This window comes from Nicotiana sylvestris, chromosome 3, assembly GCF_000393655.2.
Source record: "Nicotiana sylvestris chromosome 3, ASM39365v2, whole genome shotgun sequence".
Lineage (NCBI taxonomy): Eukaryota > Viridiplantae > Streptophyta > Magnoliopsida > Solanales > Solanaceae > Nicotiana > Nicotiana sylvestris.
This window is the reverse complement of record NC_091059.1, coordinates 136,990,549-137,008,744: the sequence shown is the minus strand read 5'-3', so window position 1 is coordinate 137,008,744 and position 18,196 is coordinate 136,990,549. Positions and strand designations below refer to the sequence as shown.

General features: G+C 40.1%; 1 protein-coding gene and 1 non-coding gene across 2 annotated transcripts; one reads left to right on the top strand and one right to left on the bottom strand.

Moving 5' to 3' along the window:
• Positions 1–584: 584 nt before the first annotated feature.
• Positions 585–18,175, top strand: LOC104227223 (protein DETOXIFICATION 35-like). Its single transcript, XM_070169871.1, has 8 exons — positions 585–633; positions 1,310–1,602; positions 2,122–2,747; positions 3,685–3,741; positions 3,896–4,134; positions 4,316–4,433; positions 5,659–5,746; positions 18,080–18,175. The coding sequence occupies exons 1-8, from the start codon at positions 585–587 to the stop codon at positions 18,173–18,175; spliced, it is 1,566 nt and encodes a 521-aa protein (XP_070025972.1).
• On the bottom strand, positions 7,730–7,836 carry LOC138888897 (small nucleolar RNA R71). Its single transcript, XR_011406464.1, has one exon. It is a non-coding gene; the product is annotated as a small nucleolar RNA R71 (small nucleolar RNA).
• Positions 18,176–18,196: the final 21 nt, after the last annotated feature.

The window sequence follows — 18,196 nt, the reverse complement described above, 5'->3', positions numbered from 1 at the left end:
GAAAATCACTTCTCCAGTTGCAATCTTTTCGAACAATAGAAACCAAAGGTTCAGTGATTAAAGAAGGAAAAGTGTCAGCTTTCTCTAAATTGACAACTTGCTCACGAAGAGATTTCCTATCATTCTCAAAAGATAGGTCGTTGGGTACTATTTCCTCAACTAAAGGCTCTTGAAGAGGCTCAGGAAGTTCTTTACCTTTAGAGGAAGATTTCTTAGTGATAGAACCTCTGGAAATAGTACCGGAGCTAGAAGAAGGCTTGATAGAACCAGAGGCACCACCACGAACGGATCCTAGGCTACGAAGCCTGCCACCTCTTCCTCTTCTATGTCTTACAGGGGCATTGGGGAAGCTATCAAGAATTGGGATTCTTTTAGGGTTAGGATTCGGAGATGCCATTGCAGAGAAAAGGATGAACTCAAGGAGAAAGGAGTAGAAATAAAGAGTAAAGGATCTGTTAAGGGTTTATGAAGAAAAGGACAAAGGGAAAAAGGATATATATGTATATAATAGCAACCGTCAAGCAAAGAAGTGTAATGATGGAAAGCCTATAATAAAGGCAACTATCGATTCGTAAATATAAGGGATGAATAAACCTTGGAACAAGGCTGCAGAATTACAAAACCAATCGGAAGGTGACACGTGTGCAGAGCATTAAATAGAAAAGACAACTGGGGTGTCAGTACTGTCATAGCATTGATTACAACAAAAAATTCCCTTTTTGTGAAGGTCCACTTCCCAAATATTTAATGGATAAATAAATGGAAAGTGGGGGGACTATCTGTATTGGGAAAAAACTGAGTCTGAATATTGAAGATGACGTGTCATGACACGTGGACTGGTCAAAAGGTCAAAACGCAATAAATAGCCAAGAGGCACGGGCGACAACAGATAGGGGGAAAAGAAAGCAACATAGGTGTGGACCGTTACTAAAGTAGGTACGAGTCTCGTACCTATTCGAGTCGTTTAAAGATCAAAGATTAGAAGAAGTTGAAGATACGAATCTGATGACGTAAAAGAGTTTAAATACAACATTAAATGTCAAATATGTTAGAGAATCTGAATTAAATAGAAATGATTGTGTAACGTTTCTTTTAAATATCATTTATTGCTCATAATTGCCTCATTAAGACAAAGGCATTATATCTTCTCCTAGAATCAACTATAAAAGGGGAAAGACTCAACATCTGTAAGGACACGAAATACGATTGAGATCTTACTGAAATACAAAATTATTTACTTTTTTACCATCATTCTCAAAAATATTTTATTTTCGTCTCCTGATTATCAGTAACCTGGATTTCTTTCTAGCTTTGACCAAAGACTCAGATTTTTGGTTAAACACATACTCCGGCGACCACAACCATCTAGTCGGCGCCGACGGAGACTACCGGCCGGCAAAAAGTTTTAAAGATTGGTGGGCAATTTTCTGCATTGAGACAGTCAAGCTGTGGAGGATAGGAGGTCCAATAGCCTTCAAAATAATATGCCAATATGGAGTCAATTCCCTTACCAATATTTTTGTAGGACATCTTGGAAATATTGAGCTCTCTGCTATTTCTATTGCTGAGACTGTCATCAGTACCTTCTCTTTTGGCTTCATGGTTTGCTCTCTGTTTCCCTTCTTATCTAACTTAAACTTACTACATTTTGATAAAACATTAGAAGATAAAAAGATTGTCGATAAAGTGATAGTGCTGTAGTAGCATATACATTAGTGCAAATCTTGGAAAGTAACTTATTGTCAATCTCAATCCTTGAGCCCATCTCAAAAATCAGTATAAAATTTTAAATTCGGTGCCATAGTAGTTGGAGCTTATAGGATAGTTTTGCCATGTCTAATGTAGACTTACGTCTTAATTGTTGTCCAGTCAAAGGTGAAGGCAGGATTTGAATTTTATAAGTTAGCGTTCGGGATTCTACGACAATTCATTTCATTTAGTTGGACTAGTATGTAGAGATAAATGTATTAAAAGGCCTAGTTGTACAGCAACTTTTATTTACCTTATAAGACAAATTATTTGGATTATATTATTAAGATGAATTCGACAGAAGGAACATGGAGGATTTATATAGTCATATACTTTATCGATTGAATAATATCGTTTCCATATATTTTTCAGATGGGAATGGGAAGTGCCCTGGAGACACTATGTGGACAGGCGTATGGAGCAGGGCAAGTACACATGCTAGGTGTTTACATGCAACGCTCCATCATAATTCTACTAGCAACTTGTGTCATTCTCTTGCCCATTTACTTATTCGCAACTCCAGTTCTCGAATTGCTGGGCCAAGAAATTGCAATTGCGAAGCTCGCTGGAAGATACACTATGTTAATCATCCTACAAGTGTTTTCACTTGCCATCAATTTCCCGACCTCTAAATTTCTTCCAGCTCAGAGCAAAGTGGATGTGCTTGCTGGGATTGGGTTCGCGGCTTTGCTGGTTCACGCACTATTTCTTTGGCTCTTTATTTATACATTTGGATGGGGAACCACTGGTGCTGCTATAGCATTTGATCTTACCAGTTGGCTTACTGCTATAGCTCAGCTTGGTTATGTTGTTGGTTGGTGTAAGGATGGGTGGAAGGGATTATCGTGGGCGGCGTTTAATGAGATTTGGGCATTTGTTAGACTTTCCATTGCTTCAGCTGTTATGTTATGCCTTGAGGTCTGGTATATGATGAGTATTATCCTCCTTGTTGGCCATCTTAATAACGCCGTCATAGCAGTTGGCTCCATTTCAATTTGGTGAGTAATGTTACACTCTACTAACGTGCTGTTCCATCACATTAATCATCCTACTACGCACGACTCTCAAATTTGGCCCAAGCCCAAATGATCCCCAAAGGTTGGACCCGCCCATTTACTAAAGTCATCTCATCTTGACCCAACTCACCTTAACTCATTTAAAGTTGGACTGATTTTTAGTTCAAATTGATTCATGAATAACTTTGCCAAAATAGAAAGTTTTTTTGTTTGATATGTTATATATATATGACCAAATAAAAGAAAAAAGTCTTATTTAGTAATTAAACAATTCATAAGAAAACAACACATATTAATTAAAACTTGGTAAAAATTGGCCGGGTTAGGCTATATGACCCAAATTTTAGTCCATCTTGACACAGTCCATCTCAGTTAGTGACGGCTTAACAAAGTTGGTGGCCTAAAGCAAAAGTTTATTAAGAGGCCTTTAAGTTTTTTTTAAAAAAGAAATTCATATATATTTTTATTTAAAGTTTATTTTTTAAACTTTTTGAAATGCAAAATTGTGAATAGTATTTTATAATCAATTTCTTCTAATATTTTGTTTATAAGTTACAATAGAGCTAATCAATCGCATGGCTAAATAATTTATTTTTATTTTCATACAAATCTTGTAATCTTACCTTAAAATTGAATATTGTTGATTTTTTTAAATATAAAACCTACTATTAATAAATAAAAAATGGGGCACACAAAAAGTTGGGGGCCTAAAGCCTTTACTTGTGTTGCTTTCGCCTTGAGCCGGGGCTGATCTAAGACCAAGTAACTTTTGGATGGGTCAATGACCAGCCCATTTATTGACTTAGTACAATTTGACCCGCCCGAAGTAGGCTCAACCCGCCTATTTGACGTATCTACTATTATGTAGTTGATATTCTCAAGTACATCTATGACCGTTGTTAAATGTTGTGTTTTACAGCATGAACATCAATGGATGGGAGAACATGCTCTTCATTGGAATTAATGCTGCCATGAGGTAATAAGTCTTAATGGTTAACAGGCCTGCACTTAATTTCTGAGTTTGTCATATAATGTGGAGTTGACAACAATATATAAATATCATACTGCAAGCATGTACAGAAAGATGCACATACTCTTGTGTTTCTTTTTACTTATTTATCTACCAACAGCCTGCGAGTCTCAAATGAACTAGGGCAAGGACATCCAAGAGCTACGAAATACTCGGTCTATATAGCAGTGTTGCAGTGCTTCCTAATTGGGATACTTTGCATGGTAATTGTACTGCTAGCTAGAAATCATCTGGCCATTATCTTTTCAAGCAGCAAAGATATGCAAGAAGCTGTTGGTGGTCTTGCTTTCCTTTTAGGAATCACTATGGTTCTTAATAGTGTTCAGCCGGTAATATCAGGTACTCCTCCCGTTCCACTTTATGTTAACTTATTACTCCTACTATTTTGAGAGTTGCACAAAATTTTCTTTCACCATGTTTTTTTCAAATACTCTTTAAATATTTTTAAATGGTAACTATTTATTGTCTTGTTAGTATATTGCTTTAGAACTCCAAGATTAGCGATATTATTTGTTTGCAGGGGTTGCTATTGGAGGTGGATGGCAAGCTTTAGTGGCTTATATCAATCTTGGTTGTTATTACCTTTTTGGACTCCCTCTTGGATATGTTCTTGGTTATGTAGCAAAAATGGGAACCAAGGTAGAGGTATACATAGTTCGGGTTGGTTCGAATTTTGCAATTACCAAATCAAATCAATTGTGTTGGGTTATTAAATCTAAAGACCAAACCAAACCAATAAAACTCGGGTTTTTCAATTTCGATTTTTCTCGGGTTTTCGGGTTATTTGGGTTTTTTCGGGTTTTTTCCGGCAAAATCTTCGTAGCACAAAATATATAACTTGTACTCAAAATATTTCTTTAATTCTAGTAAGATATAACTATATAAGGTATTTTTCAAGAAAATAATACAAAATATAAGATGTGTCATGGCATTATCCTAAAATATTCAACGATAAAGACAATAAAATTATGTAATATAAATATTGTTAATTAAAAAGCCATAATAAAAATAAACATAATCTAAAAGTTCTAAGTCATGCTATAATAAGTAGACTAATAAGGGAGTATTAATTACAGGAGTAAACGTTAAAGAAAAAATAAATAGGCTATGTTTTTTTTATCTAAATCATTACAAAACAAAAAATAGATACTCAATACATTGTCGTTCCTAATATTGAATTGAATGTCTTTTGTTAGCATTAGTATTGATATGATTTTAGTTTGGGCTTTGTTAGCATTATTTATGTTACTAATATCAATAGCTATAAAACTTATTGGAACAAAAGTTTTAAGTCCAACCTTGAAATAATAATACTTTAAAAGATAAAATTATAAAAAAGTTTAAAAAATATTTATAAATTACATCACAATAAGTATATTTATATATGAAATATATCTAAAATTTCTATATATGTAATGTCGGGTTGATTTGGTTTCGGTTTGACTTTCTTTAGTTAAAACCAAACCAAACCAATTATGGTCGGGTTTTTTTTCCAACACCAAACCAAATCAAACCAAACCATAGTTGGATTTTTTTTCTCAATTTGATTCGAATTATTGGGTTGGTGCAGTTTGCCGGTTTCCTTTGTACATCCCTAAACAAAGGTAACTAAATTTTTTAATTTTCTTAGGCAAGATCATCGAAATAAGAAACTTTGGCATATAAAAGCAGCCTTTATGTTGGAGGAAATGAATCAAATGAAAACCAATGTGATGAAGCAAAGCTTGATTGTCGACATAATTTTTGGACTAGTTTTTAATACCTCTTGCTGAGAAGAAGATGAAGTATCTGTTCTTGTCAATTTAATGTTCACATTGCTTCATTAACCCTGAATTTTAAAATAAATTTAGTTACGCATTTTCGGGGACTTTGGTTGGGGATGATAGCAGGGGCAGCTTTGCAGACCCTTGTGCTCTTGATTATACTGTATAAGACTAATTGGAGTACGGAGGTAGGTGATAATAGGTGAATTGGACTATAATTAGGCCCTAAAGAACCATCTTCTTGTATAGTTTTTATGGTAAAAAGTGATAACAAAATGCTCTGATTAGTGCTTTTCATGCTTTGCAGGCTATATACAATAAAAGAAGTCTATGAAGTACTTTTGGGATCAATTACGGAGAAAAAGAGGTCAATCTTACAATATCTGCTAAGTGCACCACGCTAAGGCAGCAAAAACCAGAACTGGAGATGGACTGCTGCGGTCCCGGCGTAACCGCGGTCGGACCGCGGCAGAAGGCTGTTGCGGATTCTGAGAGGCTAGTTGGCCGCGGTCCTGGCATAACCGCGGTAGGACCGCGATAGGAAGCGAAAAATTGAGGGACTGAAGTGCAAAACACGGGATGTTTAGCCCAACACCCTATATTAAACAATAGAATTCGTCCAAGGGAGGCATGTAATGTTTTAGAAAGTACTTTGGCAAGAGAAACAAGTGTGAGAGATCACCCAAAACATCATATTTACTTCTTTTCTTTATTTTTCTTGCAATTTTGATCATGAATATTTTCATAGTTTATTTACCCATTGTCATGAGTAGCTAAATCCTTTGTCTAGGGTTTTGATGGAATCTATTGAAGGATGTACTTCTTGATTATGTTAATATAGTTTGCCAGTTTAATCTCTATTTGTTCAACTAAGTATTTGTTGTAGTTAATTGACAGGATCCTCAATTAGATGTGCCTAATTAGTGTGCATAACTCGGGAGAGAGTGCATATTTAGATGATTGTTGAACAACATCACTCCTAATGTATAAGAGGGATCTATAACTGCGAGTTTAAAGGCGGGATTAGGGATAACGAAGTCTTGAGTGCAATCTAAAGTGAACTATAATAAACAAAGCCAGCTAGCGTATCTCGGGAGAGTGCGTCTAGTAAATTGTCGTGATTACTCGGGAGAGATTCACGGTAAAAAGAGTGTTCATGGTTGATAGAGATGTGTTGGTAAATCTATATGAAACATAAACAGAAGGGATTTCATCAATAGGGGAAATCACTAACTTAGAACCTTCTCATTATTGTTCACAACTTAAGCTTATTTAGTTTACAACTGTTTATTGACTTTCAATCTTAGTTATTAAATATACCATCAACTGTTATTCACAACTTTGGGGAAGTTGATTCTAAATAATTTAGTAAGTCCAACGAAAGTAATTGATAGGTTAATTCTTTGTGGATTCGACTCTAGGCATAAATACTCAGGTTATATTTGTAACGTCCGCATTGTCCTTTTATAAGGCATAGTTGGGCGTGATCAAATTTTGGCGCCGTTGCCGGGGAATAAACGGTGTTATCAATTACAATTGAAAGAAGTACAAAAATTCTTATTGTAGTCATTTTTCTCTATACCCAATTTTTACATTGAAATTTTAACGTTTGTTGACTTGGTTGCACATGTGCATGCCTAGAAACTCATCGAGATCTGGTGAAGTATTTGAAGCATTATCAGATCCCGAGAAAGTTTTCAAGGCCTTGAATCGGGCTAATCAAAAAAACAAACAACAACCAACAACTGCACAAGTCGAAACAGTCATGGGGGATCACGAGGAAAACCCAGCGGTACCAATAGTGCCAGAGGATGCTCTCTATGACTGGGCACAACCCACAGCTGAAAATCTGTCCACAACCATTGTAGTTCCGCAGATACAGGCTGAGTCATTCCAAATTACGAATAACATGTTGCACTTGTTGCAGAACAAGGGACTATTTTCGGGGTCGCAAGTCGAAGATCCTCAGCAGCACTTGAAGAACTTCCTCTCTATCTGTAAAACCCAAAGGCAGCCCAACGTAACTCCTGAAGCAATTGTTATTGTTTCCATTCTCAGTGACAGGAGCTGACCAGACTTGGCTAAACTCACTTCCCATAAATTCTATAACAACTTGGGATGAGTTAGTCAGGCAATTCCATAACAAGTTCCACCCACCCAATAAGACTACTCAACAAATTGATGAAATTTTGAGTTTTAAACAGAAACCAATGGAGACACTGCATGAAACATGGGAGCGCTTTAAAGGGATGCTGGTTATATGCCCGCACCATGGTATTCCAGATCTGATGTTGGGGCGACGGTTTTACATGGGATAGTCAGATAGCGTGAAGAACATTGTTGATGCTTCAGCTGGTGGAGCATTTTTGAGCAAAACATGGAGAGAAGGCCAGAGTCTGCTTGACAAGATGGCACAAAATTCGGGATGGACAACCAGGAATGCACCTATCACTCCAGTGGTTCACTCAGTGCCCTTAGATCCATCCAACTCTATGGCTGAAAATATGTCCATCTTATTGACACAGATGAGTATACTCACCAAAAAGGTGGAAGAGTCAGGGCAGAAGCAGCAGGTACACATCGTAGATACTACCAATAGGGGCTTGTGCGCATCTTGCATTAGTCAGCCAATCGGTAACCAATGAAATGTAGAACATGATCATCACCACTACCCTGAAGACATGAATTATGTGTCTAATTATAGAGGACAGAGACAGGGTGGTCAGAATTGGGGCCAGCAAAATCAGCAATACAGGCCAGTCCATCCACAGTTCAACAATGGAAACATGGGAGGTATGAGACCCCCTAACAATATGGCACCTTACCCAAGGCCACATGGATATAATAATCAGAATCAGCAGCAGGGGTATCACCCTCCTCAGCAGCAGCATGGTGGAAGGCAGGAAGATGGGTTTGCTAGACTTGAGGCAATGATGCAGCAGGTTATTAGGTCTAATGCAAAGATTAATGAGAGAGTGGATGCACATGATGCAACAATCAAGAATATTGAAGTGCAGGTGGGCCAAATTTCTATGTCTCTGAACAATCGTCCTCATGGGACACTACCTGCAGACACCCAGATAAATCCAAAAGATCAAGGCCCAAAGCAGCTGATGGTTGTAAGTCTACGTAATGGCAGAGATCTAGATGTAGATCAAGAGAGGGCTCGAGAAATTAGACAAGCTGAGACACTTATACCAGTACCCATTGAGCTGGATGAGTCAACGAAACTGACGGAGATGTCAGTCCAGCCTGCCCAGGAAGATAATAGCATTCAGAATGCGACCGAGAAAGAAGCTGAGACAGTCCAGGAACCAGTAGTTGATGTAGCAGCTGATAAGGATCAATCCCAGTTGATTGGGAAGAAGAGACCTCATGCACCTTTCCCTCAGAGGCTGGCTAAGTATCAAAAGGAGGAACAATACAAGAAGTTCTTCGAAATACTGAAACAAATCCAGGTAAACATACCATTGATTGAATCTTTGAAGGAGATGCCTGGGTATGCAATAATGATGAAGGACTTGATGTCCCGAAAGTTTGATTTCCAAGACTTGGCCACAGTTACTCTTACTCACACATGTAGTGCAGTGGTGACTAGACCAATTGCAGAAAAGCTGTCTGACCCAGGGAGCTTTACAATTCCATGCACTATTGGTAATTTTGCTTATGTTAAAGCACTGTGTGATCTAGGGGCCAGTATCAATCTTATGCCCCTGGCAATTTATAAGAGGTTGGGCATTGGAAGAGCTAGACCCACCTCTATGTTGTTGCAGCTGGCTGACAGGACAGTGAAACGACCCTCTGGTATACTGGATGATGTGCTACTTCAGGTAGGAAAATTTGTGTTCCCTGCAGATTTTGTGATCTTAGACTGCAGAGTGGATGCAGAGATTCCCATAATTTTGGGAAGACTATTCTTGGCCACAGGGAGAGCTCTCATTGATTGTGAAACTGGGGAGCTCAAGATGAGATTGAACGATAAGGAGATAACATTCAGTGTGCAAAAATCTATGAGGCGTCCAAGTGAATTTGCCAATTGTTCTCTTATTGATGTTGTGGATGTAATCGTGGAGACTGATGATGAGGTGCTAACCATTGAGGACCCCCTTGCTGCATGTTTAATGAATTTGGATGAGGTGAATGGAGAGGAACTGGCAGAATGGGTGTTGGCATTAGAGGGTAGAGGGTTATGGGATAGAACTCTAGAATTTGAGCCCTTACACTTGGAAAATAGAGAGACTCCTCCAGCCAAGCCATCTATCGAAGAACTACCAAAGCTGGAGTTAAAGCCATTGCCCAACCATCTCAGGTATGAATTCCTTGGACCTAACTCCACATTACCTGTTATTATCTCATCTAGTTTGTTAGATGTGTAGGCGCAACAACTCTTGCAGATACTTAAGGAGTGCAAGACTGTTATTGGGTGGACCATGGCAGGCATAAATGGGATTAGCCCCGCCTACTGTATGCACAAAATTTTACTGGAAGAGGGACACAAACCTTCCAGGGAACACCAAAGAAGGCTGAACCCTAACATAAAGGAAGTGGTGAAGAAGAAATAATAAAGTGGTTAGACGCGGGAATTATCTTCCCAATCTCTGACAGCAGCTGGGTTAGCCCAGTTCAATATGTACCTAAAAAGGGTGGCATGACGGTAGTTAAGAATGATAACAATGAATTGATCTCTACAAGAACAGTCACGGGCTAGAGAATTTGCATGGATTATAGAAAGCTAAATCTATCCACCCAGAAAGACCACTTCCCACTTTCCTTCATTCAGATGTTAGACAGACTGGCAGGGAGGTCACACTTCTGTTTTCTGGACGGGTACTCAGGATACAACCAGATTTCCATTGCACCGAAGGACAGAGAGAAGACCTCTTTAACTTGTCCTTATGGCATTTATGCCTTTCGGAGGATGTCCTTTGGCCTATGCAACACACCCGCCACATTCCGACGGTGCATGATGGCCATATTCACTGACATGGTAGAGGACATAATGGAGGTGTTCATGGATGACTTCTCAGTGGTGGGGAATTCATTTGATGAGTGCCTGATAAATCTGACGCGTGTGCTGAAACGGTGTATCGAGACTAACTTGGTTCTGAACTGGGAGAAGTGCCACTTCATGGTACAAGAAGGCATAGTCTTGGGGTACCGGGTGTCAAGCAAAGGATTGAGGTGGATCGTGCTAAAGTGGATGTAATAGCAAAGCTACCTCCTCCAACTTCAGTCAAAGCAATCAGAAGCTTCCTTAGGCATGCCGGTTTCTACCGGAGATTCATAAAAGACTTCTCAAAAATTGCCAACCCTCTCTGTAAGTTATTAGAAAAAGATCACCATTTCTTGTTTTCTGATGATTGCAGGGTAGCATTCGAGGAGCTGAAAAAGAGATTGGTCACAGCACCTATCATTGTTGCCCCCAACTGGGAGCAGCCATTCGAACTCATGTGTGATGCCAGTGACTACGCAGTGGGGGCGGTGCTGGGACAACGGAAGGACAAGCTGATGCATCCAATCTACAATGCTAGTAGAATGCTGAGTGGAGCCCAGCTGAACTATACTGTGACTGAGAAGGAGATGTTGGCTGTGGTGTTTGCTTTCGACAAGTTCAGATTATATCTGATTGGTTCTAAGGTAATTGTATACACTGATCATGCAGCTCTCAGGTACTTGATTGAGAAGAAGGAGTCTAAGTCGCGCTTGATTCGTTGGGTGTTGCTGCTGCAAGAATTCGACCTTGAAATTCGTGACCGTAAGGGCACAGAGAACCAAGTCGCTGATCATCTATCATGACTTAAGGGAGCTGAAAATGCAGTTGAGGTTGAAGATATTCTGGAAACCTTTCTAGACGAGCAGCTGCTCGCTACTAATCTTGAGAAAGCGCCATGGTATGCAGATTTTGCAAATTACCTGGTCTGCGGTATAGTTCCCTATGACCTTTCATCTGTACAAAAGAAAAAGTTTTATCGTGACTGCCGCATGTATTATTGGGATGAGCCTTACCTGTTTAGAATTTGTGTTGACAATATGATCCGGAGGTGTGCCCCTGAGATAGAACAATCTTCTGTTTTGCAGGCTTGTCATGCATCGGCTTATGGAGGACATTTTGGAGGGGTCAGGACAGCTGCGAAAGTGCTTGAGGCCAGATTCTTTTGGCCAACAGTGTTTAAATATGCGCACCAATGGGTGAAGGACTGCAATGAATGTCAGCGGATCGGGAATATTTCCTGTCGCCATGAGATGCCCATGAACCCAATTCAAGAGGTGGAAGTGTTTGATGTCTGGGGGATTGACTTTATGGGTCCCTTCGTCAGCTCCTATGGCAATAAGTACATACTTGTTGTTGTGGATTACGTGTCCAAATGGGTAGAAGCTGCAGCGTTTCCCACTAATGATGCAAGAGTGGTGGTGGGGTTTTTGAAGAAGAACATATTCACCAGATTTGGGACACCAAGAGCGATTATCAGTGACAGAGGCACTCACTTCTGTAATAGAGCTTTCGAGAAGTTGCTTGCAAAGTATGATGTACGCCACAGGTGGCTACCCCTTATCACCCGCAAACTAGTAGGCAGGTTGAAGTGTCCAATAGAGAGATAAAGAGTGTGCTAACCAAGACTATGAATGCCACAAGAACTGATTGGGCGAAAAAGTTATATGATGCACTCTGGGCCTATAGAACTGCTTTTAAAATACCGATTGGTATGTCACCATATAAGTTGGTATTCAAGAAGGCCTGCCATTTGCCAGTGGAACTTGAACATAGAGCGTGGTGGGCACTGAAACAATTGAATCTAGACATCGAGGCTGCGGGCATAACGAGGATCACGGAATTGCATGAGCTTGACGAGTTCAGACATCTTGCTTTTGAGAGCACAAGGTTGTAAAAGGAAAGAATGAAGAGGTTGCACGACAAGAACATTGTGGAGCGAAATTTCAATCCTGGAGATATGGTGTTGCTTTATAACTCACGATTAAGGCTATTTCCGGGTAAACTCAGGTCACGATGGTCTGGACCATTTAGAGTGGTCGAAGTTTTCCCTTCAGGTGCTATCGAGATTGCCACAGAGAAAGACTCTCGTACATTTAGAGTCAATGGGCAGAGATTGAAACTATATGTGGGCATGATCAAACCAAAGGAAGTGTTTGAGCTACACCTGACTGAACCACAGAGGTCGAGCGAGACTTAAATGCGCTCATCTGCGTCTTGCCGCGATGTTAAATCAGGCACTGCGTGGGAGGCAACCCATGAATGTGTTGTAAGTGTAATGCATAACTTCAAAGGAAAAAAAGAGTAGCAGGAACATGCCCAGACCGCGGTCAAGGACCTCCTCTAAAAGAAGTCTACCACGTTCCCAGCGTAACCATGGTAGGACCGCGGTCAAATACACCCTCTGAAAGGGGTCTACCGCGGTCCCAGTGTAACCGCGGTCAAATACACCCTCTGAAAGGGGTCTACCACGGTCCCAGCGTAACCGCGGTAAGACCGCGGCAGACCAGCGCGAGCTAGGTAAGTGCAGATTTTTTTTTCCTTTTTTTATTTTCTCCCCCCCCCCCCCCTTTTTTTTAATAACCCTAACTCCCCCCCACTATTCCCCCAAACCCTTCTTTTCTTCAAACCACCCACATTCCCCATTCTATTCTCCTTCTCTTCTCTCTTTCACACCATCTCCCATCCCTCAAACCCCCATTGTTGCCCCTCCTTTCTTATCCATCTCTCTCTCTCCACAACCTATCTCTTCTATTCCTTCTCAAGGTAAGCTTCTCTATTATTTTCTCTTTCTTTTACATAACTTAGTGTAGTATTTTAGAGTAATTTTTTTTTCTTTCTTTTCTTTCCTTTTATCCATTATTTGCTTCTTTTGGCCATGATTGATGTTTAAATGGTTGGATTTTCATTGTGCTTAACTTGGGGGCGATTTTTAGAAGTTTTGGAGGACTAAGCAAATTTTTTAGGGTGAAGCTTGGTAGAGGGGTCTAAATGGCCGAAAATTGGGGGTGTGTTGTAAAATTTTGGAGCACTTTGTGCCCTTCTTAGTTTGTGGTGGTGGTAGCATTTGACATGATTCACTTGTGAGAGATTGTGTGGGGTATTATATGGCGGAATTGTAGAATTAATAGTGGTGTGAGGGCAATAGTGGAGGTTGTCAACTTTGGGCACCTTACTAATTGGGTAGACTGGCATTGTTTAACAAAAGGAAACTGTGTGGTGCCATCGGGTGGCGAAGTCTGAGTACCCATCCGACTGACACATGTTAGGATGCATCTGATTGTTACCCTGAATTGTCTGCAGGTAATATGGCCCGAAAACAGCGAAAGAGCTCGGCCAGCTCTTCCCAAATTCCAATATATGATGCCACCAGGTTCCAGTCACAGGAGGCAGAGGATGCGTTTCATGCTAAGGCCACCAAAAGCTTTATCCCTGAGATTCCTGTTGACAGGGCTGCCCTCTGTATGGAAAAAGCAGACATGTATGAGGAAATCAGACGGAGAGAGATGGAATTCTTGTTTGATGAACCTAAGACGGCAAACCCGATGATAGTCCGGGAGTTCTACGCGAACTGCTCGGAAAATTTGTGTCGGTCTATGATTGTGCGGGGCAGGGTGGTAGATGCCTCAATTCTAAAGATTCGCCAGGTCTTGCAGCTTCCCCAGTTCACTGGTGACATTGATCATTACCACGACGCCCAAGGGGTCACTTGGGACACTATGATTGAGACAATCTGCAGAGGGGGTCGACCAATCTGGATACAGGAAAACATTACCCTTCACTCCAAGTCGTTCACACATGAGGCTAAGTGCTGGTTCACCATTATTTGCAGCCGGTTATTGCCCACGGGCAACACGACAGATGTGAACCACCTACGGGCTCTATTGGTGTGGTTCTTCCTCACCAAGAAAGATTTTGATGTGGTAAGAATTATTGGAGATGAAATGATCCTTCGATCACCTCTGTTATCTAAGGGGTTTTACTTCCCCTCACTTGTGACGAGGTTGTGTCTGCTGGATGGTGTCCCCACCAATCCTACAGATGGAGCTTTGCCCGCAAAAGCGGCATTCAGAGCTTCAAAGATCACAGTAGGCAGAGATGCACCCACAACCATTGAGCTTGATGATGAGGATGACGCCCCAGCACCCATGGCACCATCTAGGAGATCCTATGATGGAGTCGGATCCTCTCGGCAACCCCATACTGGGGCAGGGTTCTCCAGATCACAGTCCAGCCGACCCATGTTGCATTCTTTGGAGGAATAGGTGGCAGATCTTCGCTCCTCGGTGGATGTCCTGCATGTGCATATGGATGGCATGTCTCAGCGGCATGCCAGGTCTGAGAGCCGGATGCTAGCTTGGTTCCGTGCTTTGGGGAGGGCTTGTCATGTGGATCCCAGCATCGTCTCCGACTCCGAGTGACACTCAGGGAAGTCTTCTTACCCTTTTACACTTTATTTGTGTTATGACATGGGGACATGCCATATTCTTTTTGTGTGGGGTGGGGGACTTGCTTTAGTGGTGTATTGTTAGTGTACATATACATTGGTTGTAAAATAAATAAATGTAGGAGACTCTTCCTGAGGACGGACCACTTGGACAGTACTCTTGAGGGAAGTAGTCCATTTAGATTTTTTTTATATTTTATTTTTCTTTTTAGGTAGTGTAGTAATTCCTCCTTGGTTTTTCTTTTGACCACGGTTCTTTTCCAAGGGCTTTTCTTGAACCGGGTTAGGTAGATTTTTCTTTAATATTTTTAGGACCCTTAGGACTCTATTGGACTAAGATGGGTGAAGGCAAGAATGCAAACCGTAATGTACACACCTGCAAATAACTAAAACGAACTTGAGGGTGCGACGTCTAGGCTCGTTTGTACACTCGTAATTTTATGCCTTAATTCTGCACACCTTGTCTTTCTTGAACGCTCACGTGAGTGTGTTGACGAACTAATTCGGAATGAGTTACATGCCAAGTGTGTGTGAGATAATACTTGTATTCTGTGCTTGCATGCAATACCTAGAACTTGCCCTATGTGTTTGCAAAGCGAAATAGAAGTTGTTTGGCCTTAGAGATGATTGAGGCATTTCCTTGTGTAGCCTGTATAATTGTGAATCCACCTATACATATTGCCATAGTTAACCCCTTCGAGCCTGAAACCTGTTCTTTGATAACCTTACAACAACCTACATCCCTGTGTTTGAATAGTTTGACTGTTTGAACCTGTACCTCCTAGAAGCACTTGAATCGTTAAAGAGCATATAAAAGTCAAAGTGTGGGGTAGTAATGAAGTGGGAAAAAGAAAATCAGGAAAATACTTGAATGGTGCAATGGCTGTTAAAAAAAAAGGCCAGTTGCACCTAAAGAAAAGTGGGAGGTAGCCTATGAAACAAGTGTGGAAGAATGATGGGGTTGAACATGAAAATTGGAATAAAGGGAACGATTGTATTAAAAGTGCTTAGGGAGGTTAGTCACTATATCCAAATATATCCTACCCGTCCCTTAGCCTACATTATAACCAAATAAAGACCTCTTGATCTTGGACTGAACAACTTGATTAGTAGAGTACTACACTAAGGGCAAGCTTATGGTGTATCTGTGTAGCATGTGAATGTTCTTTGCTGAGAGTGAGTGGATTCGTTCTATCTATAGTTCCTTGTTGCTTGATTTTATGTGTGTGGAACTTCTCTCAGAAATGTTATGTGAGGGCATGTGACTCAGGAAGAAAAAGCAAGTTTTCACCTCTGTTTAGAGTAACTAGAGTAAGCACGAGTGTGGCATGGCATTAGAGTCTTCATCTGAGATGTGGTTGTTGCACTGCTTAGGTTGTTCTTTCATAATGGCGGGTGTGACATAAACTGGGTAATGCATCGAATGATTAGGTCTAGAAGTGTGGTTCAACTTGCTCGAGGATGAGCAAAGATTTAAGTGTGGAGTGTTGATAATAGGTGAATTGGACTATAATTAGGCCCTAAAGAACCACCTTCTTGTATAGTTTTTATGGTAAAAAGTGATAACAAAATGCTCTGATTAGTGCTTTTCATGCTTTGCAGGCTATATACAATAAAAGAAGTCTATGAAGTACTTTTGCGATCAATTACGGAGAAAAAGAGGCCAATCTTACAATATCTGCTAAGTGCACCACGCTAAGGCAGCAAAAACCAGAACTGGAGATGGACTGCTGCGGTCCCGGCGTAACCGCGGTCGGACCGCGGCAGAAGGCTGTTGCGGATTCTGAGAGGCTAGTTGGCCGCGGTCCTGGCATAACCGCGGTAGGACCGCGATAGGAAGCGAAAAATTGAGGGACTGAAGTGCAAAACACGGGATGTTTAGCCCAACACTCTATATTAAACAATAGAATTCGTCCAAGGGAGGCATGTAATGTTTTAGAAAGTACTTTGGCAAGAGAAACAAGTGTGAGAGATCACCCAAAATATCATATTTACTTCTTCTCTTTATTTTTCTTGCAATTTTGATCATGAATATTTTCATAGTTTATTTACCCATTGTCATGAATAGCTAAATCCTTTGTCTAGGGTTTTGATGGAACCTATTGAAGGATGAACTTCTTGATTATGTTAATATAGTTTGCCAGTTTAATCTCTATTTGTTCAACTAAGTATTTGTTGTAGTTAATTGACAGGATCCTCAATTAGCTGTGCCTAATTAGTGTGCATAACTCGGGAGAGAGTGCATATTTTGGTGATTGTTGAACAACATCACTCCCAAAGTATAAGAGGGATTTATAACTGGGGGTTTAAAGGCGGGATTAGGGATAACGAAGTCTTGGGTGCAATCTAAAGTGAACTATAATAAACAAAGCCAGCTAGCGTATCTCGGGAGAGCGCGTCTAGTAAATTGTCGTGATTACTCGGGAGAGATTCACGGTAAAAAGAGTGTTCATGGTTGATAGAGATGTGTTGGTAAATCTATATGAAACATAAACAGAAGGGATTCCATTAATAGGGGAAATCACTAACTTAGAACCTTCTCATTATTGTTCACAACTTAAGCTTATTTAGTTTACAACTGTTTATTGACTTTCAATCTTAGTTATTAAATATACCATCAACTGTTATTCACAATTTTGGGGAAGTTGATTCTAAAGAATTTAGTAAGTCCAACGAATAATTAGTGTGCATAACTTAAGTAGGTTATATGTAATTTGCAACAATGTGTTATCTCAAGCGTTTGCATTATCCTATTAATAATTTTCTTTTGTTAAGAATAATTGAATAAGCGTATTGAAAAACCTATTTAACAAACGCACTACAAATCGTTAAACCCCATATCCCGTAGTGTGGGATAATAGTATGTTGTTGTACAACAGATTGCTAAAAAAAAGTCAGTACTACTGTGTTTGCAAGCTGTTAATTATAAAATGTTATACTCCAGTCAAGTTGCAAGTTAATTTAAACCTTTTGGCTAAGTTCCAAGTTTTGTATTATTAGTAGTAAAAGTATGTATTAAATATGTAAATTTTACGATGGAGTCAATCAACTTATATAGATAACCAATTACAACTTGAATTTCAGGTGGAAGATACGACAGAGCGTATGCGTAAATGGGGAGGACAAGATTTTGAAACAGAAAAATCTACCGAGGGCCATTTACCTATTGGTGTAGCTTAAGTTTATGATGGATGAAAATCT

Bases quoted from the DNA above. Each gene is read 5' to 3' on its own strand.
- LOC104227223 (XM_070169871.1), top strand. From the start codon at position 585: ATGAATAAACCTTGGAACAAGGCTGCAGAATTACAAAACCAATCGGAA. The intron at 634-1,309 runs GTGACACGTGTG...ATTTCTTTCTAG, and splicing joins ATTACAAAACCAATCGGAAG to CTTTGACCAAAGACTCAGAT. The intron at 5,747-18,079 runs GTAGGTGATAAT...CTTGAATTTCAG, and splicing joins AGACTAATTGGAGTACGGAG to GTGGAAGATACGACAGAGCG.